This window comes from Talpa occidentalis, unplaced genomic scaffold (assembly GCF_014898055.3).
Source record: "Talpa occidentalis isolate TD23 unplaced genomic scaffold, MPIMG_talOcc4v2.1 talOcc4.9, whole genome shotgun sequence".
Classification (NCBI taxonomy): Eukaryota; Metazoa; Chordata; class Mammalia; order Eulipotyphla; family Talpidae; genus Talpa; species Talpa occidentalis.
The window spans coordinates 115,866,100-115,891,445 of NW_023605305.1; the positions used below are offsets into that span (position 1 = coordinate 115,866,100).

The 25,346-nt window shown below is 62.8% G+C and overlaps 1 protein-coding gene and 1 non-coding gene across 8 annotated transcripts; one reads left to right on the plus strand and one right to left on the minus strand.

The window, feature by feature from the left end:
• Positions 1-66: 66 nt before the first annotated feature.
• On the minus strand, positions 67-23,538 carry PI4KB (phosphatidylinositol 4-kinase beta). 7 transcript variants are annotated; one of them, XM_054690914.1, is made up of 14 exons: positions 20,965-21,179; positions 18,978-19,422; positions 16,630-17,545; positions 12,465-12,509; positions 10,101-10,328; positions 7,959-8,186; positions 6,450-6,559; positions 5,518-5,622; positions 5,206-5,329; positions 3,953-4,218; positions 1,738-1,870; positions 1,437-1,557; positions 937-999; positions 67-653 (listed from the first exon to the last, which is right to left on the minus strand). In XM_054690914.1, the coding sequence occupies exons 2-14, from the start codon at positions 19,016-19,018 to the stop codon at positions 472-474; spliced, it is 2,562 nt and encodes an 853-aa protein (XP_054546889.1). In that variant the 5' UTR covers positions 19,019-19,422; positions 20,965-21,179; the 3' UTR covers positions 67-471. The 7 variants fall into 7 exon arrangements, with proteins under 7 accessions (XP_054546889.1, XP_037357323.1, XP_054546890.1 ...); XM_037501426.2 differs by lacking the exons at positions 18,978-19,422; positions 20,965-21,179 and adding an exon at positions 23,341-23,538; XM_054690915.1 differs by lacking the exon at positions 18,978-19,422 and having other exon boundaries at positions 20,965-21,116.
• LOC119237355 (small nucleolar RNA SNORA21) lies at positions 6,838-6,974 on the plus strand. Its single transcript, XR_005123292.1, has one exon. It is a non-coding gene; the product is annotated as a small nucleolar RNA SNORA21 (small nucleolar RNA).
• Positions 23,539-25,346: the final 1,808 nt, after the last annotated feature.

Consider the following 25,346-nt stretch of genomic DNA (forward strand, 5'->3'; position numbering starts at 1 on the left):
TCCCCGAGGCTGGGCGGAGGCCCTCGCCCCGGGACCGGCACCCGCGGCGAGCGCCTGCGCCGGAGCGCGCCCACGGGGGTCTGGCCCGGGCCGGTCCCCGGGAGGGGACAGTCAGGCAGCAGCGTGGCCGAGCACAGGGTCGAGTCCTAAGTACCGAGAACCTCCTGCCCCTCCCCGGGGCCCGGAGCGGACGACAGACGCCTGCAGGAAGCGCCGCGGCCCCTCGCGTCTCCGTCCCCGGGGACGGTGCGTCCTGGAGCCGTCGGGTGGGAACACTGATGGGGCCGCGCACCCCGCGGCCGCCTCCCGCTCCCCGGCCAGCTCTGCGGTTACCACATGATCCTTGTCGTTCTCGCCTTCCATGCCCCTTGGGTGGACGGTTGGGCGGGGCTCCTGGTTTGGGGCTTCTCTGGCGGGGCCCTCCTGGGGAGAGCCCTGAACCCCCCCGCCGCGCTCCGGGGGCCGGGAGGGTCACATGATGCCGTTGGTGAGGTACTGGAAGCCGTCGTAGAGCTTGGTGGTGATGGAGCGCATGCTGCCGTCCACCATCTGCTCCACCAGCAGCTGCAGCTGCTCCTCCGTCATGCTCATGTGGAAGCGCTCCTTGAGGTTGCGGATGGTGCTGGAGCCGTGGAAGCAGGGCAGCTGCGAGCCTGCGGACGCGGGCAGAGGGTCACGGGGAGCCAGGAGGGGGCTGGGTAACAGCCGAGCAGACCGCTGGGGTGTCTGAAGTGCCCCTCCCCTGCCCCTCCGAGAGCCCTGCCCCGCACGGCGTCTGCGGGGGGGAGGGGGCGGCGGGAGGCCCTGTCCTGAGCCCACCTGCGCCCCGCACGCCTGCTCCTCCTCGGCGGGAGGGTGGGCGGGGCCGGGGCCTGGGCCCTGAGCCGGGCACTTATCTGGTTGCAGGTCTCTGCCTACGCTACGCCTGACACTCACAGACGACCTGGGCCACCGTCATCACGGGGCCAGACGGGGACGCTCCCGAGCAACGCCGGCAACCTGCGGGGCGGGGCGGGGAGGGGAGACTGGCAGCTCGGGCGTGGCAGCTGAGCCCTGGGGGTGGGGCAGGGCCCAGAGGACCGGAGGGTCCGGGACGGCAGCCTGGAGGCGGAGGGGACGCGGCACAGGGCACAGGTGAGACGGGAGGAAGGGCTGAGGACAGCGGGGTCAGAGGTCAAGGCCAAGAGGGAGGAAAGTGGTGACCGGAAGCCTGGCCTGGCCAAGAGGCCAAAGGAAGGAGACAAGCCGGAGTGCCCAGGAGGTGGCGTCTGCCGCTTCTGCCCCCCACCCCACCCCAAGGCGGGGAAACACTGCATCCGAGAGGGACCCTGGGAAACCTGCCCCCAGGCTCCAGGTGGAATCAGGTTTCTGGAAGCTCCATGCCCAGGGCCCACCGAAAGCGGGGATCCCGAGGCCCGGCCTCGCCCCAGCCCCACCTTGCTGCATGATCTCCACGATCTGCACCACCTTGTCCATGTGCTTGCGCGCGGCGATCAGCCCCTGCAGCATCAGCATCTTGTAGTAGTTGAACATGTCCCCGTCCAGGCCGCCCATCACCTGGCGGGAGGGGAGCTGCACGTGGGCCGCGGCCCGGAGCCCGCAGGACGCCGTCCTCCCTGGGGCAGCTGCGCAGGGCCCGACTCGCCCACTCTCCGGCAGGCGGGAGCCCCCGACACCCGACACCCAGCCTCACGCGGGCCCCTCCTCTGGGGGAGCCCCCGCGCCCCCCCCACTCACGTCCACAAACTCCGTGGTCAGCTTAAAGGCGGACGTCTCAAAGCCCAGGTTCCGGGGGGAGCTGGACAGGATGAAGCCGAAGTCGATGTGGATGATGTGGCCATCTGCGTCCAGGAGGATGTTCCCGTTGTGCCTGCGGCGGGGCGGGGAGAAGCGGCGGCAGTGAGCCTGGGGCGCCGGGCCGCGGTGGCGGTGGCGGTGGCGGGGCAGTTCCCTGACCGGCCTGGGCGCTGGGCCCGCGCCGAGCCCCGCGGTGGGGAGAAAGGAAATGACGAAGGAAAGCGGCGCTGGGTGGTCAGGGCCACGGCGCCTGAAGCTGCTGCTATGAACAGCGCAATAAAAATGGGTTCAGATCCCTCATTTCCCGAGAACTCGCCGACCGGCCCCAGCCTAGTAGAGAGGCCAGAAGCCAGGCCCAGCGCAGCCCGAGGCCGCGCACCTGGCTCAGGGGGGGCCTCTGCTCAGGACAGTTCCCGCCAGGCCAGAGGGAAGGCCGGCCAGGGGGGCGGCCCTCCCCCCAGGGCAAGCAGGACAGGGAGGGCTACATGTGAAGCGGCTGGGGGCCTCGAGGGCAAGCTGAGCTCCGCCAGGGGCTTGCGGAGACAAACCCCAGGCCTCTGTGGGTCCCACCCGAGGCCGACGGCAGGAGGAACCGCCAACGCGGCAAGCACGTGAGGCCCGGCCCATGCAGCGCGGCCAAGCCTGGCCAAGCCTCTGTAAGCTTTTTAGGCCAAGAGTTCCAGCCTGAGGGCACCTGGTCTGGGCTCTGGCTGACCAAAGAAAGGGGACAGAGGGCGACCAGAGCTCCAGAGTCCTCCCTCCGGAAGGGCGCGCAGGCACAACCTCGAGTGCCCGGGAGGGTCCGATGCCCCAGCAGAGGACAAGGATCCCCCGAGGAGTCGCTGATTTGCTGCAAGCCCAAGGTCAGGAGGGGCAGTTTCTCTCAACCGCTGGGGATGCTCTGACTGTTCTGAGACACTGAAGTGACCCCAAACCCACTTCTGGTCCGGGCCCAGCCCCAGGGCCCTTCGTCACAGTGGCTGATTCCGCTCAGGGCCCATCTTTTTTGAATGAACAGGAGAGGCTCATCAGCTGCCTTCGCCCCAGACCCTAATCTCCCACACATGCTCACCACCCACAGTTCAGCCCGGAGCCTGACCAGCGCCTGCTTCCCTGCCCCCTATTCCGGGCCCAGCTCCCCAATCCGACTTCAGGAACAGTCCACAGGGGGCGGCCAACGTCCTCAGTGACGCCACCAGCCCTCTCCGGCCCTCAGCCTCGACGGCTCCGTCTGAGGGCTGCTGGGGTGGGCGAGCGCAGCTCTGAAAGCTCCCTGACTTGGCTCCCTCAGGAGGAAACATCTGTCCGACGGGGTTTTCATCTGGTCTCAGCCTGGGAACACCAGGCCGTGATGAGCATGCAGCAGGCGCGAGAATCCACTCAGCTGCCCTGCGAGCTCTGGCTGTGCCCCCACGACCCACAGGCATGCGGGCCGACCCTGAGCGCCGTCCGGGGCAATCTCAGAGAGCAGGGCCCGCGGTTCAGCGGGCTGTACGGCACATCGGCACCGACGGCACGCAGGCTTGGGCCTCACAAAGGTCAGACGATATGGGAAGAAATGACTGAGCAAAACGACGCGTGGGGCCGCCATCTGGAAATCACGGGCTGCAGTAAGGAGAGCTCGGCCGGGAGCCTGGGCGGTCTCCACTGCGTCTCCCCACTACCTCGCTCCTCTGCCCCACTCACCGCCACCACCGGGCCAGGCCTTGCTGCCTCTTGCCTTGTTACTAAAGGGCCAGTGACACCCAACCTCACCCGAAGCACCATGGGGTGCGCTCGTTAACCAGAGACTGATCATGTCGCTCTTCCGCCTGCGAAGTAAAACTCCCCGGCCCCCTGATGAAGGCCTTCCTGGCCTGGCCTCGAGCACAGACCAAGCTTTAAACACACGAAGCACTGCCTCTGCCTGCAGCATCTGCCCCCCACGCTCTCTCCTGGCCCCCCTCTTCCTGGCCTTCAAGGCCCTGCCCTGCTCACCGAAACCCTGGTCGTTGCGTGAACCCTGCCCTTCTGGGCCCCTTTGCAAGCCACCTCCCGGACTAACGCCCCCTGACCGCACCGGTCTCCGTTTAAAACACGCTGTTTCGTCTTTACACCTTGACCACGGAAGGTGGGGACGCGTGAGAGCGACACACGAGGGGCAGCGTTCACCTACCTGTCCTTGACTTGCAGCAGGTAGCAGACCAAGCAGTAGCCGGCACAACTTTGCACGAAGTTGCGCTGGGCACTGAGGAAAGCCTCAGTGGTGTAACTGCCGTGCTCCTGCAGGAAGTAATCGAGCAGGGACAGCTGTGACTGCTTCTTCACCTGGTGGATGGACACGGCATTCACCACTGGCTCAATCATGCCGCTGTCGGCCGAGATCACCAGAATCTTGTATGGCTTGATCCACAGGGGCACGCGCTCCTGCTCCCAGATGGACTGTGGAGACAGAGCGCGGGGCGCTGGTCCTTCTCCAGACCCAGGCAGGAGGCCAAGGCGCCCCTCTGCCCCCAGCCCTAAGTGGTGCCTCTCCTTGGTGGCTGTGACTCTAGGCCATCAAGTGAGTGAAACCCAGTGACCCCGCCGAGGACCAGGGAAATCCGGAAGGAAGCCCAGGGCCCACGAGACACAGGGATGCGCACTACAAAGGCATGTGGGGAAAATATAAAAATAAGGCAAGAAACAGGAAGAAAAGCACCCAGGGAAGCTCATGGGCACCTCCCATCAGGGAGGGCAGGGGCCACTAAACAAGTTCCAAGAGCAGGGGGAAAACGGAAAGGATTTAGTTTCTGAGAAAGCATGTCTAGAATATGAAAATATTCTCCACGCAGAACTGGGTCAAAGAGATCAAGATTTTTGCAGGCGACCACGCCGGGGCGAGGGGCCCACACCTCAGCCCATGGCAACCCACAGGTCCAAGGCCAGGGGGAGCTTTGCTCTAAAGGGCAGAGCCAGGCCCGCCGGCCTCTGCTAAGCGCAGGGCAGGCGCAGGCTACCGCCGGCCGCTAGGGGCCGCTGCAGAGCCCCCCGTCCCCGGAGCCGCCTTTTGCATCTACTTTACCCCTGGGCACCAGCTGTCTCCAGGTTGGGCTCCCTGCAGAGACACCTGTGTGGGTCTCCCTCTTTCTCTCTTTCTTTCTTTTTTTCATTTATTTATTAATTCATACAAGAGCTGGGGCACAGGCCAGAGGTGCTGGGGGTGAGAGGATTCACCAGAGACAGAGTGGGAAGCAGAACAGAACAGGCAGATCTACTGAAATCCACTGCTGAGGGGAGCAGCGGGGAGACAGGAGAGGTCTGCGGCACCATGTGGATAGCTCCCTGGCTGGGAGCGAACTCAGGGCGCAAACAGCTTGATAGCTCTGAGACTTAACCCCTGCGCCACCAGGGAGGCCCGGTTCTCCCTCCTTCTCTCCCTCCTCTTACCTGTAGTTGCTTCAACACCTGGAAGGCCAGCAGCTCCTGCCTGAGGTCATCTCCGCACTTGACAATGACTGACAGGAGCCGCCAATTGGGGAGATGGCCATAGGGGGAGCCCTCTCTGATCCGCCTGAGGAGAGAGAGGCCAGGGTGTCCAGGGGAAGGACGTGGACAAGCTCCCACCAAGAGTCCAAGCCACTCTCCCTGCCAGGCAACGACTCAGCCGGCCTGGGGGTCTGACGAACTTGAGGGAGGCTGGATACTGCGGGTGTCCGGGTGAGCTTTGACAGGGAGCAGAGCCCACCCCCACCAACTCACCGCACTTTCTCCTGCCAGGGCTCTTTGAGAGCGACAGCAGAGGGGTCTTCGGGGTCTCGCTTGAAGGCGGTGGGGGTGTGAGCCAGCTGCTCCGACAAGCGCCGGCTAGTGGGAAGAGACGGGATCAGTGCCTGGAGGGGCTACCCCAGAGCCTCCCCACTCCTATGCAATGTTCCTTGGTTCCGGGCACAGAGACAACCCGGGCCGAGACTCACGGGAGGAAGCACCACGGATGCTTTCTGCTAACCTGCTGGTTTGCAGATGTGGTTTTTTTTTTTAATTTTTATTTTTAAAAGATTTTATTTATTTATTTATTTATACAAGCACTGGGTACAGTCAGAAGCGCGGGAGGGTGAGAGAATTCACCAGAGCCAGAGCGGGGAGCAGAGCAGGCAGAAGGACCGAAGGACACTGCTGAGGGGAGCAGCGGGCGGCAGGAGAGGTCTGCGCGCCATGCGGGACCCTCGCCGGCGGCCGGGGATGGGGATGGAACCGGCGGGGCAGAGGCTGCGGGCAGCTTCGCAACCCAGCGCTCAACCGCTGTGCCACCAGGGAGGCCCTGCAGATGTGTTTAAACGTGGGCTCTCCTGCCCGCCCCCTTCCTTTACCAAGATTCTGACTCAGGACAGGTGTGGCTCTGGAGAGCACCCCGCTCTCGCACCCTGGAAACGGCGGTCCTCAGACCCCAACAGACACCTGCTCTAACTCCCCGTCGGGTGCATTCATCCCCGGAGGCCTTCTAACATTTACTGTCCTTCTGTAGCAGCCCAGTCATTTCTCAGGCTGCACCTTTGCTACTTCAAGTCTGGGGGCCTCAGGACGCGGGCAGAGGAAGGAGAAAGGGAGCAGAAGGACGCAGGCCGGTGGGGACAGGCGGGCAGTGCCTAAGGGGAACAGACAGCGAGCGGAGCGGCTCGGTGGCCTGGCCGTACCGGATGTCACCCGCTGCAATGAACACGGGCTCCTTGCTCTCCTGGCTGGTGATGCTGTCCACGGAGAACTGGGAGATGTTGTCGCAGCTGTTGGCGTGCACCTCGGGGAGCTGGGGGAGCGGGGTTGCAGGTGAGCCGCGCAGAGCACAGGTCTTGCTTCTTTCACCTCCTCCACAGATCACCTCCCGTGCCAGCCTCACCCCTGCCTTCCACACTTTACTCCACAAGCTTCCCTGGCCACATGCCATCCTGCCCACTTGGGCCCCAGCCCCTGGGCACAGGGAGTTTCTCACTGGCCGCTACCTGCCCCGGAACGAGCTGGCTCACTGCTGAAATAGTCCCGCGTCCCACCACACGTGGAACCAGAGTGGCTGAAAAGTGATCTGACCCCCTTTTAAAAGCACTCAGTAGGCCTTTTACTAATGACCCACTGAGCCGTCAAGAAAGGGCAGAGTAAAAAACACCGCTTTTGGGTGAAGTAGCAGCATCTTGTGTTGTCTTGCTTCAATCGGTGGTGTAACACGGTAAAAAAAAAAAAAAAAAAAAAAAAAGTGATCTGAAGTCTGAATTTTTAACAGGTTCTCCAGAAGATTCCCGAGCACTGAAGCTTGCAGAGCCTTATCCCGAGAGCTGCCCAGCGCCCTCCCATAGGGTGCAGGATGGAGCCGCTCAGAGTGGGGCGCTCACCATTTCTCAATCCTACCCTCTCCTGTGGGCCCGGAGCTTCCACATGTGGCGTCACTATCTCATGACTCGTTTTTCCTTAAATGTCTGCATCCAGTCTCCACAGTTGGACTTTTAAAAGCTCCAGAACAAAGATTGTTTTTTCACAAAGTGAAATCTCAGCCCTGCATAAAAACCCTGTTCTGCTTCCCACAAGCCCACAACAAAGTCCAAAGCCTTCCCGCATACGAGCCCCTCGTAAGCCCCTCGGTGCCACTCTTCACCTCACACCACACATCACAGCCAAGCAAAATTTCTTCCAGGTGCTAAAGAGCCCCAAATTCTCTCTCCCGTTCTGGTTTTTGTTCTTCCACCTGGAATACTCCGTCCACCTAATTCCTCCCCACTTTCAGGTATGCCCCACCCCAAATCTGAAGTGGTAACCCCACCCTCAAATGCTCCCACTGCCCCCTCCTCTCACAGACCACGTCTGCCTGTGACCAGCCTCGCTCCCTCCTTTAGGCCTTCACCTCTGCAGGCAGGGGCCGATCTCGCCCGCTGGCACCAGGACGCAGGCTGGCACAAAGAAGGGCCTCACTGAGCATCTCTTGGTGGGCAACTTCCCGCTCCCTGTCTGCCTGAGACACTTCGTACAGCAGTGTGCAGGAAGGGTTTTTCACCAGACCGTGCCGCCTCCCTGGGCCGGGAGCTCCTCTTACCTTTCCCCTACGCGTCACCTGAACCAGACGCCAGCTGAGCAGACTGTTCCTGCCTGCACCCCACTACCCACACCTGCACCGGGGCATCGGCCTCGGCCAGCTCCGGCCACCTGCTTGGCACGCTCACCTCCACCTGCAGCTCGCCGATGTCATCCACCGACCAGGCCTCATCGTCGTTGTCGTAGTTGGGCACGATGCTGAAGCTGCCCGCCCGCTGCTCATGCGTGATGCCGCACTCAGGCAGGTTCTCCACGGACCGGGTGCTCCGGATCCGATTCTCAGGGATGCGGGCGGGGACACTGGTGGTGTCGAAGTTTTCACATTCAAGGACTTCAACATAGATCAGGTAGGGAGCCTGGTGGGGAGGGAGTGAGAATAGTACTTGCAGTCTACCTCTACCACCGCGCCCAAGTCCACACTGGACTGGAGCTCACAGGGCCCACCGGACTCTCGCCCTCAGACCCGACGCCAGGAGCCTGTCAGAGAAGTGTCTGCCTAAGTGCAGGAGGCTTCAAAATGCTCTGGCTGAGCTTCAGAATGTGTGTGTGACACACTCATACACTTCTCAATTACAGCCTGTGAGAGAGGCCTAGAAGGTTCTGTGGGCTTATCTTAAAGAGACCAAAACAGGGCCTCCCCGGTGGCGCAGCAGTTGAGCGCTGGGTTGCGAGGATGCCCGTAGCCTCTGCAGCGCCGGTTCGATTCCTGGCCACCGGCGAGGGTCCCACATGGCTCTCAGACCTCTCCTGCCGCCCGCTGCTCCCCCAGCAGTGTACTTCGGTCCCTCTGCCTGCTCTGCTCCCCGCTCTGGCTCTGGTGAATTCTCTCACCCTCCCGCGCTTCTGACTGTACCCAGCGCTTGTATAAATAAATACATCTTAAAAAAAAAAAAATGGGGCCTCCCCAGTGGCACAGTGGTTGAGCGCTGGCTTGCGAAGCTGCCTGCAGCCTCTGAGGCGCCGGTTCGATCTCCGGCTGCTCCCCGGCCACCGGAGGAGGGTCCCACATGGCGCGCAGACCTCTCCTGCCGCCCGCTGCTCCCCTCAGCAGTGTCCTTCGGTCCTTCTGCCTGCTCTGCTCCCCGCTCTGGCTCTGGTGAATTCTCTCACCCTCCCGCGCTTCTGACTGTACCCAGTGCTTGTATAAACAAAAACAAACAAACAAATAAATAAATACATAAATAACATGAAATAACATGCCTCTATTTAAAAAAAAAAAAAAAAATGGGGAAAAGCTGGACACTGTCCCGAGGAGGGCTCTCCGCCTCCAACACTTCTGGAACGAAGTCATGGAACTACCGCCTCTCCCACCCCCAGACACATGCAGCATCCTTCTCTCAGCCCTGTCCACGCCGATCAGAAAAGATCCTAGAAACAGATTCCCCTGCTCTCAGGGGCCTCCTTGGCGGTCCACGGGGTGAGTCTCCAGATATCATCATGATGACCCGAGTCTGATCCCCGGCCAGGGAGCTACCCACATGGCGCAGCAGACCTCTCCTGTCTCCCCGCTGCTCCCCTCAGCAGTGGATTTCAGTCCTTCTGCCTGTTCTGCCCCCCGCTCTGTCTCTGGTGGATCCTCTCACCCCTGCACCCCAGCTCTTCTATGCAAAAATAAATAAATCTTTTTTTTTTTTTTTTTAAAGCGCCATCTCTCTCGCTGAAGTGCCTGGAAGCCTGGCACCCCAGCTCTAGAGCGGCACCATGGGGGAGGGCTGGAGACGACTCTCTGTTGAGACATGGGAGAAGCGAGCTGGGAGGACTAGACCTCTTTGGTCAGAAAAACAATGCTCAAAAAGGGGACGACGGCCTCCCTGGTGGTGCAAGGGGTTAAGATGTAACCTATGAAGCTGTCCACAGCCACTGCAGCACAAGTTCGATCCCCAGCCAGGGAGCAACCCACATGGCACAGCAGACCTCTCCTGTCTCCCCACTGCTCCCCTCAGCAGTAGATTTCAGTAGATCCTTCTGTTCTGTTCCCCGCTCTGTCTCTGGGGAATCCTCTTGCCCCCTGCATCTCTGGCCTGCACCCCAGTTCTTGTATGCATAAATAAGTAAATCTTTAAAAAAATAAAAATAAATAAATTTAAGGGGAAAAAAAAAAAAGAAAGGGGACAAGAGGGCTCGCAGCCCCAGGGCAGGAAAGTCAAGGCGAACATGTGCACATGAACCCTGCCTTGCGTCAGGACGCCGTGGGGCAGCTCTGGGCACGGGCACCAGCCCCACGACCGCAGAGCAGGGTCAGGTCAGGTTCTGGGACAGAGACCACCTACCTTGTCCTTGGAATTGAGGACAACAGCCTGGGTGTGGGGCACGCGGACCACGTGGTGGTCAAAGCCGGCGGTGGGCAGCCAGACTCGGGCAGGCAGCTTGTGGTTGAGCAGGGAGAGCTCGGAGATGAGCCGCTGCGTTTTCTGCTCCTTGGTGGGGAGCGTAGCCAGCCGCTTGCCGATCGCCATCAGGGACTTGATGAACTCTCGCTCGGGCGCCAGTCTGACAGGCTGTAGGGTTGGTGTGAAGCAAAAGACGGTGAAGAAACCATAGGAGAGGGCGGCTGACCCGCTCAGCCTCTCCTGCCCGCAGGCCCCGCCCGCCCGCCCGCCCGCGCTGGGCCGGGGACAGCACCAGCACGGTCCCTCCAGGCTGACCAGGGTGAGGGGCTGGGAGTCCAGAGCGCGGCGCCCTCCCTCCAGCACGGGAGTTCCTCAGGAACGGCCCAGGGTGCGAGGAGGGTGAGGAACACCCCCCAGGGAGGCTCTCTGGATGCCAGAGGGATGGCCGCTCGCCCTGAGGGCCCTTCACAAGGACAGCGTCCCTCTCCCCACGTGGGTCCTCAGGCAGGGTCTCTGAGGCCCACCAGGCTGAGGAGGGGGCTCTGAGCTAACATCCCCCCCCAGGACAACTCACTTTTCAAATGACTTTCATTGTTTTCATGGCCCCCCCCAACGCCCATGGCCCAGACCCCACGAGGGGCAGCACACATGCAGGGGGGAGAGGGCGGCAGACCGGACACTATGGAGTCATCAACGGGCAGAAGCGGATGGAGGAGGGAGGCAGGGGCGCGGGCGGAGAAGGCAACAGCTGCTCTTGGCCTGGACAGCGGCCCTGGAGGCCTGCCTCTCGCTGTGCTTCCTCCCTGCACCCTCTCTCCCACCTCCCGGGGCTGGGCTCCCGCCAGCACCCTTCTGGGCACTCCCAGGAAGAGCGAGGCAGTCTGGGTGAGGGGTGTGGCAGGAGAGGGCCTCAGCCAGAGGAGCAGGGCTCTCCCCAGGAGGGGCCCTGGCCCAGAGGCCCACCCGGCCCGCCGCCCGCGGTCAGAGCAGCACCTCCTCCTTCTGACAGGAGCAGGAGTTCACTCACCAGCTCTCCCTCTCCCTTCGTGTGTCTTGCTTAGCTTCCTGATTGAGAATTCCTACCCTCATGCCCTCACACTGCAAAAAAGAGCTTCTTTTGGAAGCTGGGCAGAACCAGGCCTACCTCTGCACGTGCGCCAGAGCCAGGGTCAGAGGAACAGCTCACCTCTCACCGCCACCCCACGGGGGCTGGCTCAGGGCTCCCTCACGACGACTCAGGGTGTCTGAGTCAGTCAGGAGTGCTCTGGGGAGCAGGGTTGGAAAGAGATAACAGAAGACAACAGAACCAGGCTCCTGTGCTCCCTGGAAATATCCCAGGGGCCTGGTGGAGAAAAAGGAAGGAAGAAGAAATCTGGAGACCCCTTTCTTCATTGAGGGTGATCCCCGAGCCTTCCTCTCAGGTGGCCAATGGTCACTGTCCCGAGGCCCTGCACCCCCAATCAACGCAGGGCCGCCTCAAACTAGAAAGGCAGGTTCTTCCCTTCCTCCAACCAGCATGTGGGCCGGGGCCCCCCAATTAGGCGAGGGACCGAGGGACGTGACCCTGGCCTCAGAGAGGTCTGCCCGGAGGGAGGGGAGGGCGGCACGACCGGGAGGGGATCAGCACAGAACAGAGGAAACTGATTGCGGAGACAGGAAAAAAAAAAGGTGAAGAATCATCGGAATGCCCAGAGGGTCCAGCATTTCCTCTCACGTCTCTGCCCAGCAACAAGGTCTGGGCCTTTCGGACCGAGGGTCCTGGCTAGTTCAGCGGGAACAAGAGAGGACCCCATCGGGCTGTGAGCGGGGAAGGGAAACCAGGCCGGGAAGAAACGCGGCTGAAGTGAAGAAGAAGCCCTGCGGGGAGGCCAGACTGTCCTTCAGGCCCAACCTGCTCTGCTCCCGCGGGCGCCCCCGCAGGGCCGGCCTGGGAGACGCTGAGCAGAGCTGCGGGCGCCCAGGACGGTGCCGGCGGAGGAGGGGCCTGGCGTTTCTGCCCAGCAGTTCGGGCTCCAGTCCAGGGATCAGTCCTACCGCCCCGACCTTCTGCTCGAGACCTGGCAGGGGGGGCTGGGGCGCCAGCGTCTCCGGGAGGATCAGCCCAGCTGGGGCGGGCACTGGCCTTGGCGACAAAGGGCAGGGGACTCCCCCAGGCCTGGGAGGGGCAGGGTGGCCTCCCAGGAGGAAAAGGCACCTGTTAACTCCAGCCTTGACCCGGGACCCGGGGGTCTGGGGGCCTGGGGACGGAGAGGAAATGCGGCCTTGGGGGAGCCTGCCACCCCGTCCCAGCCTGGCCCCACTTACGGAACTGAACGCATTATCAACACTCTCGGTGCTGGAGGAGAGCTCCTGGGAAAGGCCAGAGGGGCGGGCAGAGGAGGGCAGGGAGGGAGGGAGAGAGACAAAGGCAGAGAATTTAGCGGAACCTGGATGGCTGCTCCTCCGTGTCGCTCCACCTTTCTGCTCTCGGGAAAGAAAGTGCTCCCGGGTGCCGGCCCCCTCCGCGGCTCAGGGCTCCAGGCCAGAGGGCTGAGGGGACGTGGACCTCCTTCTCCCCGCCAGTCCCGGCAAAGCTGGGTCCGTGAGGGGGAAAGCGCCCTGCCAGGCGGCCCTGCCGTCTCTCCTCGCGCGCACACCTTCAAGCAAACCCTTCTCTGAGGAGACCCCCCTGAATGTGACAGCTGCAAGACCCCAGACCGGGAAACCCAGTGGCCGGCAACTTGCGGGGTCCAGCCGGGCCCAGCTCCGACCAGCCCATCCCACCAGGGAAGCCTGAATCTGTGTGACCGGCCCAGACCCCAGGAGAAACCCCCCGCGGGAGGGGCCTGTGGCCGTCCAGGGCCCCGCGGGCGCCCACCACTATTCCCGAAGCTCAACAGATGCTGTCCTCCGACTACGCTGGGGAGCGGGGCCCTCGCTGGCCCATCCGAGGAGATGGAACAGTCGGGCAGCAGCTGTCCGAGTTCAGCACAGAGTGACCTGAGCCTCACCCGGAGCCTCTCTGGCATCTGAGCAGGCGCGGGGGAGGGCTGGCTCGCTTGCGCCCCGCAGCTCCTGCACAAGGCCCCTGCCGGGTTCACCCCCCAAGGCCTCCCAGGGTAGGAGAAGGGACTAGACCAGGCAGGAACCCGCAGGAGGGGTGGGGCCTGGCTCAGAGACAAAGTCCTGGAGCTCCCAGGGCAGAGGGCAGTGGCCCAGTGTCCACATCGCCATCAGCATTTCTTTTTTTCTAAAGATTTATTTTATTTATTAATGCATACAAGAACTGGGGTGCAGGCCAGAGGTGGGGGGGGGGGTGGCGAGAGGACTCACCAGAGACAGAGAGGGGAGCAGCAGGGAGACAGGAGAGGTCTGCTGCCGTGCGGGTAGCTCCCTGGCCGGGATCGAACTCAGGCTGCAGTGGCTGCGGACAGCTTCACAGTGCTGAGGCTTAACCCTTGCGCCACCAGGGAGGCACCCCCACCCCTCATCAGCATTTCAAGCCTCAACTTAGTTGGAGTCTGTGTTTAAATGTGACTCCAGCTGGAGGTCTTTCCAGGGAAATCTGGGGAGAGGGGCACTCTGGGGGAGAAGTCATGCCAAACACTCTCCCCAGGCAACAGCTCTTCTGCCCTGGGTGGAGGGATGAGCCAGAACCCTCTTCCGCTGGGGAGGGGCGGGCTGCAGGAGAACAAGGCCCAAGCCCTTGCTCCCACGGACAGGTCCTGCCTGACTCAGAAGAGCCTGGGGGGAGGGAGGGAGGGAGGGAGAGAGGGCCTGCTCCGCCCTGCTCTGTGGGCTCCAGTCATTCCCACTGAGTCAGTCCCAGCCAAGTGGCTGACATCACGCCCCATTGGGCTGGAAGGCCCAGGGCGCCCAGCACAGCAATTTCTCTGTGCAAAGGTTGCAGCTGGTCTGCCGTGCATGCCAACGTGTGGGGCACAGGTGGCACCCAGGCTGCTCCCCGCACCCCACCCTGTGCCGAAGTCGCCGCTGTCTGGTTACAAATGGGAAGGAAAGCTGCGCAGGCAGAGCCGTTAAAAACCGAAGGGGCGGACTGTGTGGGGGGAGACGGGAGAATGGGGAGCTAGAGCCCTCTGCTCTGCCGAAAAGAACCCCGGATGGGATCCCGCAGGCTGCAAGGAGGAGAGCCCCACAGAGGCGCCTGGGCCCTTCTCTGAGGCCCACTCATCCCCCAGCTCCACGACAGGGGGAGGAGCACAGGCTCAAGCTAAGAGCCCCCAGGAGAGCCAGAGACGGGGAGCGGGGTCTCCCCGGAAACGCTCCTTCCAGAGCCCGCGCTCATCTCAGCTGACTGTGTGAGCAGTTTCAGTAGCCTGCACTACCTCTTTATGTGCAGGAAACAACTTTTCAAGGGTCACGAACCCCACCACAACCCATCAGGACTACTACATCAGTGCTGTCGGGAAGCAAGATCAAGAGTCACAAATAAAGAGCCGCCAAGATAACGGGGTTGCTGCAACACCTTGAAAGCTCCGGGGATGGCGGGAGCCTTCTCCCGGCCGCCTCACCGCCCAAGCACAACCCCATCTGCTGAATGAATAAATGTTGCAAGACCGGCAGAGGAGCCAGCTCTCTTGGCCTCTGCAGACAAGACCCTGGACGGATGACCTCAAGATGCTGCAGGGACTGGGGGAGACCCCTGTGCCGAAGCGCCAGTGCCAGGCCCACTTACTCCCTCTCGCTTCTGCTCTCACGTTTCCCGAGCCCGGGTGGACTCAGGAGTCTCATTCTGCCGCGACGGATGGCCGAGGCGGGCCTGGCCAGAGATCTCCTTCCTCTCCTGGATCTAGTGACCCAGACAAAGGAGCCAGGTTAGGAAGAACAGCAGCTGGAGAAGCTGCCCCGGAGGACAAGCGCTCACAGAGCACCTCCTCACAGTGTCACCCCCAATCCATCCTGGCAGGAGCTGAGTGCAAGAGGAGGGTCGCCCCGAGGCGGCAGAGCTCCTGATCCTAAGACGAGGATGGTGGCGGCGACATCCTCACCGAGAGGAGCCAGACTCTCAGAGAGAAGCCAAGTCTGACAAGAGCTGCCAAGGGATTCACTTCCAGCCATGCCCACTGTTGCTTGACCCCAAGAGGCGCTCCCCAAACCCTTATGACCTTGGTCCCCCAGATCCACATGACTCTCCTCGCTCTGCACGACCCCGGGCTTCTCTGCCCAACTCAACCACCAATGAAATGGCCTGTTCTGGCTCTGCAACAGGAGGGCCCTGCCGCTTCCCCAGAATGATCCCTGAGAGCTGAGGGCCCCAGGGAGCAGATGCCGAGAGCAAAGGGAAGACAGCGCGGCCGAGCCACCAGGAGCCTCAGCTGCGGGCCTGAGGCACGGTCAGACATTCACCAGTTGAGGTACCTGGGCAAACCATCGGGCCTGTTTCCTCAGTGCAAAAGAATCCTGTTTCCTGGGCCAGCGGGAGCCCCTGACGAGATGCCTGGCACAGAGCAAGACGCAATAAATGTGAGCGCTGTTAGCCGCACGTAAGTTACCATGACGTTCCACTGAACCTCCAGGGAGCAGGCTCTGGAGCGTCCTTCCCTGGGCCTCTTCCCTTCCCGGGCGCTCTGACCTCCTTCTTGAAAGTCCCAGTGCATCAGGAATGCGGGAGGGCTACGTGCTCCTCGGAGGCAGAGGCCGGCCCGCCACTACACACATTTTCCAACAAGTGCAAATTCCTTGCTCTTTCCTCGCCTCTTTCGAGGCTGGGCTGGCAGCCAGGATGGGAGCGGGGCTGGGGCGCCAGGTCACAGACACTTGCTTGTGCCCCCGGCAGCCTCCCCTGCTATCCGGTCCCTGCTCCCTGAGCACAATCCAATCCGAGAAGCCCCTCCGGGGCCTTCAAGGTGAGGCCGGGACTGCCCCAGCCAGGCTCCCTCCCACTTCCCTTTGTGCTTGGGGGTGGGAAAGTCACCCAGCAAGGCCCCAAGCCACCGTCCCCCCCCCTGCAAAGGCAGGCCAGGGGGCAGGTGCCTCGGGCAGGCCGGCCGGGGCCACAGGGAGTGAACCTGAGCTGGGTCCACAAGAGTGGGGGCTCTGGGGAGCTGGGGGGGGGCAGCGGGGAGGGCATGAGGAGGCGTGGCTGGGAATAAAGTTGGGGTTTCTATTTAACATCTCCCCCTCCCCAAGCACACAAAATCCCCAAGCACAGTCCCTTTCCCTCCCAGGCTCCTGGCCGGAGAGGTTCTCAGCTGCCTTGTTCTCAGGGCAAGGTGGGGGGCTCCGCCCGGGCCCCCCCGCCAGCAGCTGAGATGGCCGCGCAGCTTAGTAAGGACACCCCAGCCATGCGGCCTGGGGCAAGTCACTGTATCTGCGTCTCAAGTCCTTCGTCTGTGAGGGAGGCAGCTGGGGCAGGGGGCCCTGAGGTCTTTTCCACTCTGACCTCCCGGTGAAATGGAAGAGGGAAGGGAAGAGAAGGAGGGAGAAGCCCGTGAGGGGACCCCGTCGCCGGGCCCCCCAGAAGGGTTACCTCGTCCTCGTGCTCCACTTTCGGGTTGCTGGCTGTGCGCTTCAGGTTGCTGCTGAGGCTGATGCTGGCGGTGGCGTCCGACTTAGAGCGCTGGTGAGTCCTTTTGGAGGGAGACAGCCCCGTGTCCGGCGCCGGGGTCAGGGAGGGCAGCTCCCTCTTCCGGTGAGCGGGCTTCAGCTCATCCGAGAGGATCAGCTTCCGGAGCTTGGTCCCACGGGAGTGTCGCTGCGTGGAAATGTGCATGTCTGAAGAGTAGGCCCCGAGCAACAGGGCGCACTGGAGGGAGAAGTTGATGCTCTGGCGGCACCGGTGGACGATGTAGGGCTTGATGGCGTCGCCCACGTCCTCGTCCATGTGGATGTACATGTTAAGCAACTGAGGCAGGTAGAAGTCCACGTCCTCATTCCGAAAGCAGAAGAGCCGGTTGCCGATGTAGGCCTGCACGCCGGGCTCCTTGGAGTTGTACAGGTACGAAATGGCCATGGAGATGTCGAACAGTTTGGACTCGAACAGCCTCAGCAGCCAAGACTGCTTGGCCGAGTTGTTCTGCCGCCGCCTTCTTGCTCCCTTGGCTGTGCCCGAGGCCACCGCGGCCCCCACCTCGTCTTCCTCCTCCCGTATCTGGGCAGGTGGGTCGTCCAGGCACCGGATCTCACTGTCCGCGCCCTCCCCGTTGAGCAGCCCCAGCGGGGCGCCCCCGTGCAGCAGCTTGACTTTCTGCAGCACCTCCTGGCAGGCTTTCTGCGCCACCTCAGGGTCGATCACCGACAGCTCCCCGACCCCCTCCGAGATGACGCTGAGCAAGGAGCCCCCATTGTTCCCTGGTGGGCCAGGAGAGGGCTCAGAAGTGGGCGTCAGGGAGGCAGGCTCCACCGCCGTGTCTCCCATGGCCACAGCCAGACTTCGTGCTTGCGAACTGGAGGAGGGAAGGGACAGAGAGGGAGACGCTGTTAGTGGGGCATCCTCAGACGTCCCCTCTGCCCGGACACCTCCTCTTTGTCTTCCCAGACGCCTTCAAGCTCAGATGAGGAGGGCCCTCCCTCCCAGGCAGCTCCCCTCCCACCCCATGACGCTTCCTCCCCACAGCACCGGCTCCCGCTCCGTTTCGTCCACGCCCGCGTGTCCTCGCACAGCGCCATTCTGCACGTGCACAGATTCCTCAGGTAGACAGGGACGCGATTCTGATTCTGCAAGTGCTTTTCTACCTGTGCGCTCCCTGCTCGTCTCCCTTTCAATGCCCACCAACAGCCTTTTCTTCTCCTCTTTAAACCGTATTTCCTACCACATTGCACTCCACACACAAGTTCTGAGCCTCTCGCCTGATTTAGTATTAAAGTCTGCTACAGGTTACTTTCATCCCTGGTAGACTCAGAGGTCCCAGGAGTAAAGGGCTGCAACGCCATGGCAGGCTGCGTTTAGGAGAGAAGAGCTAAGCAGGTGCTGGCAGCCCCGCTGAAGGGGTGCGGGTTTCCAGGGTGCCGCGCCCAGCCCCATAGCGCCCAATGCCTAATGGCGGGTCCTGGGCATGGAGATGCGGTGGCTGGGCTGCAAAACCCTGGCTCTGCCATTACAAGCCGTGTCAACTTATGCAAGTCATGCGCCTTCTGCATTTCAGGTTCCTCGACTGCAAGGTGGGTTTGAAAACACACCTACTTCTCGGGCCTCCCTGGGAGCGCAAGGGGTTAAGACGCAGCCTATGAAGCTGTCCGCAGCCTCTGCAGCACGAGTTCAATTCCCAACCAGGGAACCACCCACATGGTACAGCAGACCTCTCCTGTCTCCCCGCTGCTCCCCTCAGCAGCGTATTTCAGTCAGTCTGCCTGTTCTGTTCCCTGCTCTGTCTCTGGTGGATCCTCTCACCCTCCTGCACATCTAGCCTGTACCCCAGTTCTTGTATGCATAGATAAATCTTTAAAAAAAAAAAACCTACTTCTCACTGTTGCCACACACTGTGTGACGTCACGTGCACGAGAGGGTCTCGCACATCCTAGTGCTCGCCAAACGCAGCTGAGTCCTAATCGTCTGAAGCGTGGTGAGCTGCGCGCGTGCACAACTGTCCACAGGGGGAGCGTATTATAATCAGTACCTCATGTTTGAGAACTTGAGCATCTACAGCAGCCTCTCCGCCACCAGCACCGCTCCCCTTATCATACACGCACCCCAGGAACTGGGGGATTGGGAGAAGGCACAAAGGCTAGAACTCATGGGTCTAGAATGCAGAAGAACAGGGAGGAACAGGAGCCATGTAATTAAGAATCGCTCTCTGGAGGGATTCTCAGAAGGAAATTTCATGAGAGAACACTGCTAACAAAAGCCACGGGCCTGCTAGAACTATTTGAGAGCCTTACCAAGTCCAGGTCACGAGCAACCGTGCGGAATAGGAGGGCATTTCAAAGCAAGGCCTAGGAGAGGCGCACTGTTCACACCAGAGGCTGGTCCCCAACGCGCAAACAGCGTGCGTCCAGGCTTGGCGAGCACGAGGGAGAGGAAGGCAGGGCTGCGGCAGAGCTGGAAGGCGGGCAATTTCCAACTTCTGACTATTTCCACTTTGTCTCCCTGAACCTGAGTACCTGCACTCTGGGGAGGTGGAAGGAGGCCCAAGATGCAGATTCTCTGACCAGCCTGGGAAGCCCCGTTTTCCACGGCCCCCTCCCTTCCAGGGCCTCCTCTCGCACCTCTGGAATGGTGGAAGGGCAAGCTGGCTTTGATCTGCCTGATCCGAGATAGCCCAGCTCCCCGCCCGTTCTCAGAGATCACCGAAAAAGGCCACTTCAGTTTGTCTTTCTCCCAAATCTGTCAAGAAAGACGTTCATCCCTGAGTTTAATTTCCCGCATCAGTAAAAAGGTGGAAACACTCCCGGCTGGTCTCCCCAGTGAGGCAGTGCCCTTTGTGCCTTCTATGTGCTCTGTCCCTACTTGCAACTCTGGGCTGCACAGGAGGAAAAAGGAAGCTGCCACCGTCACCTCCACAGGGCCTCTGCGCAACGCGGCCACCCTCCTTCTCCTGCGAGCACTGCCTGCTCAGGCCGCTCAGCAACTCTCGCCCGCAGCCTCAGCCGCCGCCCGGAACCGCCTCTTCTTTCTCAGCCGCTCCATGCCCGGCACATCTTTCCCTTCCCCTCTACTCCAGACACTTCCCGGTCACCAAAACCCCTACAAGATCATTTGCAGAGTCTCCCAAGGGAGACGTCAAAGGGCGCAGGAGAGCCAGGCCTCTCTCCTACAGACCAGTTCTCCCACAGAAATCACCAAACTGGAGCGTAAACCCTGCCCCCTCCCCAGCGTCAGGGCCTACCTGCATCTGACTCAAGGCATGGGGCTGACAGGGAGGTCTTGCCAATTTAGACAGTAACAAATAGGAAAGGAGCCTCCCTGGTAGCACAGGGGTTAGACGCGCTATGAAGCTATCAGCAGCCACTGCTGCACGAGTTCCATCCCCAGCCAGGGAGCTGCCCACATGGCGCAGCAGACCTCTCCTGTCTCCCCGCTGCTCCCCTCAGCAGTGTGTTTCAGTCAGTCTGCCTGTTCTGCTCCCCGCTCTGTCTCTGGTGGATCCTCTCCCCTCTGCATCTCTGGTCTACACACCAATTCTTGTATGCATAAATAAATAAATCTTAAAAAAAGTAAATAACAGGATTCTTTAAAACCTAAATCCAGATATGGTCCTCAACATGAATTCACTGATTTTCAAATGCAAAGAAAATACAGTTTTGATAAACTAGTCTAAAGAAAGCAAAAGAGGGCCTTCCTGGTGGCCTGGGGTTAAGTCTCAACACTAGCACCGCGATGACCTGAGTTCGATCCCCGTCCAGGGAGCTGACCCACAGGGCACAGCACACCTCTCTGGTCTCCCCATTGCTCCCCTCAGCAGTGTATTTCAGTAGATCTGCCTGTTCTGCTCCCCGCTCTGTCTCTGGTGGATTGTCTCACCTCCCTGCACCTCTGCCTACACCCCAACTCTTCTATGCAAAAATAAATAAAATCTTAAAAAAAAAAATAGAAAGCAAACAAAGGAATAGGTCCCTATCTCCTTTTAAGTCATAGAAAAAGAGAAGAAAATCCAAGCCTTTGGTATCAGAGGATTCCTGTTTTTCCCAAGGATTTTCAAACAACGGTCTACCTCTCGCTCTGGGAGCTCACATTGGCCTTGCAGTGAGACTGGAGGGAACGGAAGCCTCTCCTAGCATAGCTGCCCAGCCGGCTGCTAGCAAAGTAGGTGGTGGGAGCCGGCAGTGTAGACAACTGACTGGGTGCCACCGCTCATGTGGGAACCCCTGTCTGATTATCAGGGAAGAGCAGAGCCGAGCACAGAGGACATACAGGGTTTATACACACGTGTTCATTTAAGAAGGCGCTTTCCGGAAGAGACTCCTCACCATCGACACCTGTTCCCCGCGTGTCACGCGGTCCAACTCAAGCCTCTCTGTAAGGTCCCAGGCCGTCTCCCCCCAGCCTCGATGGCGCTGGTGGAGTGAGCAGCACTTTTTCTGTGGAGAAGCCCAGGGTCAAGCAGACAAGGAAGCTCAAGCCCATCAGGAACCAGACAAAGCTTGCCCAAGCCTGGGGGGGGGGGGCGGGCACGGGGAGAGGGCAGCTCGAATGACTGGCAGGAGGGAGGGCAGCGGTCTCAGGGTAGGCAAGTCAACCTTGAATCAGGCTGTGAACTCCACGGGGCCAGGGAACCAGGACGAGCAGATTCCAGCCAGACGGCTCCAGTCTGCTCTGAGAACTCTGCTCATTCTGAAGGGCAACCCGTGCTGGCCACCTCTCAGCCGCTTTATCCCCTCAGCCAACCCCAAACACACTAGATGGAGGCGCTCTCCTTGTGCGAAGTACTGAAAGGTTCCTCCCAAACTCCTTCCCTGAATCCAAGATTCCCAACTCACTGCTTTGGGTGCTTTCCCACATGTTCTCATGCGGTGCGGACAGCTCTGAGAAGGAAGCAGGGAAGTAGTAGTGTTATAGGACAGGGAGAGGGGTAGCCCTTGGGGCAGGGAACCTCCCCCTTTCCTGGGGACCACCCTGTTACAGTAGAAACATGATTTCTCTTCAGGGGTGCTTCCCAGGAGTGAAGCTTCCCCTAAAAAGGGGGACTATGAGGCGTGCACTCTGGCTAATGAGGAGGAAGACGTGGAGAGCGGGACAAGGCAGCGTGATCATTTTCAAAAAGGCCTAGAGTCAGAAAATGAGTGGCAGTTCACGTGTCTTCTTCGCCGTCACAGGACAAGAAAGAGACGTGGCCCACGAGGGAGGAACCAGCTTCCCAAGTCCCAACTCATTCCAAGCTGTCTCTCCCAGCCAGGTCGTAAGGGGCTCCCCCCCAAACATACTTTGGGTGGACAGCATCTGGAACAACGCAGCAAGTACAAGAGCAACAGCCCAGGGCCAGCAACCTAACTGGGGGGCGGGGCAAGACAGAGAAAGAAGTGGGCCTAGAAGTTTCTTTGAGATCACCTTATTGGCATGGCTGTAGGCCACAAAGACCCAACAGAGAGACCACAATGAAGGGAATTTCTTAGGACAACTAAATCAGTACTAATCAACACTTTTTATCTCAGCAGCCCACAGTGTTTTGTACACAAATAAACCAAAGGCAACTGTGCCCCCACCCCACATCCTGCTACTGGCCCACTCCCCCCTGATGCCTTCGGAGCAGGCCTGTCCCCGAAAGGTCGCTCCAGAGGTCAAGGGAGGGAGTGACAGGAGTCGGAAGGAGGGGGGGGGTTCTGCCTGTACCAGCCCTTCCCGCTGCGCCCCCCTTGTCCTTCCCAGTTACCCCCACGCCCACCCCAGGCCTAGGCGCTAGCGGACCCCACCAAAGCTGCCCTAAAAAGCCAGCGGCAAGCGCCTTCCTCTTAAACTTGGACAGAGGCGGGAAAACGCTGAGATCCCTTTAAGAAAAACCCAAAGTTGAATAATCCCGAGCAGAACTTCGGGCCTGCCGCCCCTCCCGAGCGGCCAAAGCGCCTCGTCCCCCAGACACCGTCCAGGGACGCCCGGGAGGCATCTGGGCCCTCCCCCGGCACACTCTGCAAGGGCTAGTGATCCTCAAGCGGCGTGCGACGGAAAGGGGGGCAGGCCGGGGTGCGGGCCGCGGGGGGCGCGCGCCGAGCGCCCCGAGGGCTGGGAAGGCCCCGGGAAGTCCAGGGACGCCCGTCCGGCCGGGGGGCGCCGGCCGCCGCGCTCTCTCCGGGAACAAAGCCCCGGGGCTGAGGAGGGGAAAAGTGACTAAACAAAGTTACGGGTCACCAGGCGCTCCCGGCCGGGGCGCCGAGGCGGGGAGCCCCGGGCGGCGCTGAGGTCATGGAATCAGGCGGCTCGGGCTCGGGCTCGGGCGCCGGGCGCGGGGAGGCGGCGGGCGACGCCGGGCCGGGGGCGGCGCAGGAGGGGGACACAGGCGGAGCCCGCGGGGGCGCCGGGCCGCCGAGGGGGCGCCGCCGCGGGCCCGGGCCCGCAGGAACAGCCGGGATGGGGCGCGCGGGAGCGGGAGGGAATCCCCGGCGGAGGGCGGAGCCAAGCAGAAGAGGAAGCCAAAAAGCGCAGGAGGACCCCGGGCCCGAGGGGGGGCCGGGAAAGTCGGGGTGCAGCTGCCACCCGAGGGCAGTTTGGTGGTCGAGCCCGGGTGGGGGTGGGGCGGGCGGCTGCGCGGGGCGGGGCGGGAGCGGGGACCCCGCGCCGGGGGAGGGGCGCTCCCGGGGCCGGGCCGCCTACCTCCGGGGCCCCTCGGAGGGGGTGCGGGCGGCCGGGCGGGTCCGACGCCGCCGCCTCAGCAGCAGCGGCCGCTCCCGGGCTCCATGGGCCGCCGGCGCTTCCCTGACAGCGGCCGCGGCGGCGGCTCCAGGCCCTGCTGCGGGGCTGCCCTCGGCGCCGCCTGCGGGGCCTTCGCTCGGCGTCAAGTTCGCCCGCGCCGCGCGGTCGCCTCTGGCCCCTCGGCACGGCCGCGACGCGCGGGGGACGCCCGGCGGGTGCCGGCGCCCTCGGAGCCCAGCCTCGCCTCCCGGTGCGCGCTCGGCGTCCCGGCGCTCAGGCCCCGGCCGAGCCCAGCGCGGTCCGAGCCGGAGCTGCCCGCGCCGCGCCTGCTCAGAAATAGGCGGGGGCGGGGCGGGGCCGCCACGGGGGGCGGGGCCGCCACGGGGGGCGGGGCGGCCAACCTTCGCGGGGGCCGCCCGGCTCCGCCCTCCGCGGGCGCCCGGGGAGGTGCTGCCCGAGGGTGCGGGGCGCCCCTGGGCCGTGCGCGGCCGGCGGACGCGGGTGCCGGCCAGAGGAGACCCGAGACGCGGCCCTCGGGCGTGCAGCTGCGTGGCTGAGCCCGTCGAGGGCGCGAGCGCCCGGCGTCCCCCAGCCGGGCCCCCGCCCGCGCCTCGGCCCTCGGGCTCCCGCCGGCGGGGGCGGCGGGGGCTGGACGGGGTGGGGGAGGGGGCGGGGCCCACAGGGACGGGGCGGGGACGGGGCGGGCCGGTGTGGGCGGGGCCGGGCTGGCGGGGCCGCCCCGCGCCGACTCCGCCTGCGGACGACGCCGCCGCGCGCCCCCGCGCGGGTGGGAGACGCGGCCCCACCGCATCCCCGCGGCGTCCGCGGCGCTCCTCGAGGTCGCGGCCCGGCCCCGAGGTCACCGCCGGTCGGGCCGGGCCGGGCCGGGCCGGGCCGTCGAGGGCGCGGGCGGGGGCGCGAGGGCCGCGGGGCGCCGGGACCGAGCCCCCCGCGGCCCAGGCGGCCGGGGTTGAGCACGAAGCCGCGGGACGCCGGCCGCCGCCGCGCGTGGGGGCGCCTCGCGGGACCCCCGGCAGCGCGAGCCGCTGTCCAGGGCTCCTCGCTGGGCGCCCCGGGGCGGCCGTGTGGCCCGATCTTGGCCCCCAGCCAGCCAGAGGCTGAGCGGCGTGGCTGAGCGTCAGCGCCGCACCCGCAGTTCCGCGCCTGCGAGCGCGAGCCCCGGAGCGGGCGCGCGGGGCCGGCCAGGCCCTGGGGCGCCGGGGGGCAGCGCGGGGAGCCGGAAGAGCCGCTGCCCGTGTTCGGCCGGAAGCGCCTCCGGGAGCGCCGGGCCGCGGGCCGCCGCGGACAGAGCCTGCGGGCCGCGGAGGAGGACGCGGGGCGGCGGCGGGGCGGCCCGGCCGTGCGGTGAGTGCGCGGGGCGGCGGCGGACCTCCCGGAGCTCCCGGGCCGGGGCGGAGAGGCCAGGCGGGACCCGGCCCGGCGGCGCCGTCTGGAGGCTGAGAGGCGGAAATCGAGGAGAGACGGGAACGGACTGAAGTGGGAGCGCGGCGGGAAGGGGGGTGCGGGAGGGGGGCGCCGGGGAGCGTCCGCCCGTCGCCCCTCTGCTGCCGGCCGGCGTCGGGAGGTGGCCCCTCGGCCCCCCTCGAGGAAGAAACGCCGCCCAGACACCCCGCGGGCGGCCCGGGGGCGGCGGGACTGGTTCTGAGACCCGGCAGAGATGTGGCAGCCCCGCTTTTTTGTACTAGGGAGTTTCTGATTTTCCAGTGACCAGAAAAAGCAAGATTTCAGCAATGTCTCTGTTTAGACCTTCAGTAGGGTTTTTTTTTAACAGGTTCCGCAGTTCTGAGCCCTTTGTTAGTCACGGGAGACCAGGGGAGAGGAGCCCGGGTGTATCACTCGACGGGCTCATGGGGGTGCATTTCTCTGCATCTTTTCTCGGCTGTCCTTCTGGAGTGTGGTGGTGTTGCTTGTTACCCTGTTTCTTTTTTTTTTCCTTCTTCTTTTTT

What these genes read in the sequence shown, in the direction of transcription:
- PI4KB (XM_054690914.1), bottom strand. Translation starts at nt 19,018, where the DNA reads ATGCCCTCCTATTCCGCACGGTTGCTCGTGACCTGGACTTG. An exon ending in CTGCTGCAAGTCAAGGACAG is followed by an intron (nt 1,871 to 3,952) that starts GTAGGTGAACGC and finishes GCCCCGCCGCAG; the next exon opens with GCACAACGGGAACATCCTCC. An exon ending in GACGGTGGCCCAGGTCGTCT is followed by an intron (nt 654 to 936) that starts GTGAGTGTCAGG and finishes CCGCGTCCGCAG; the next exon opens with GCTCGCAGCTGCCCTGCTTC.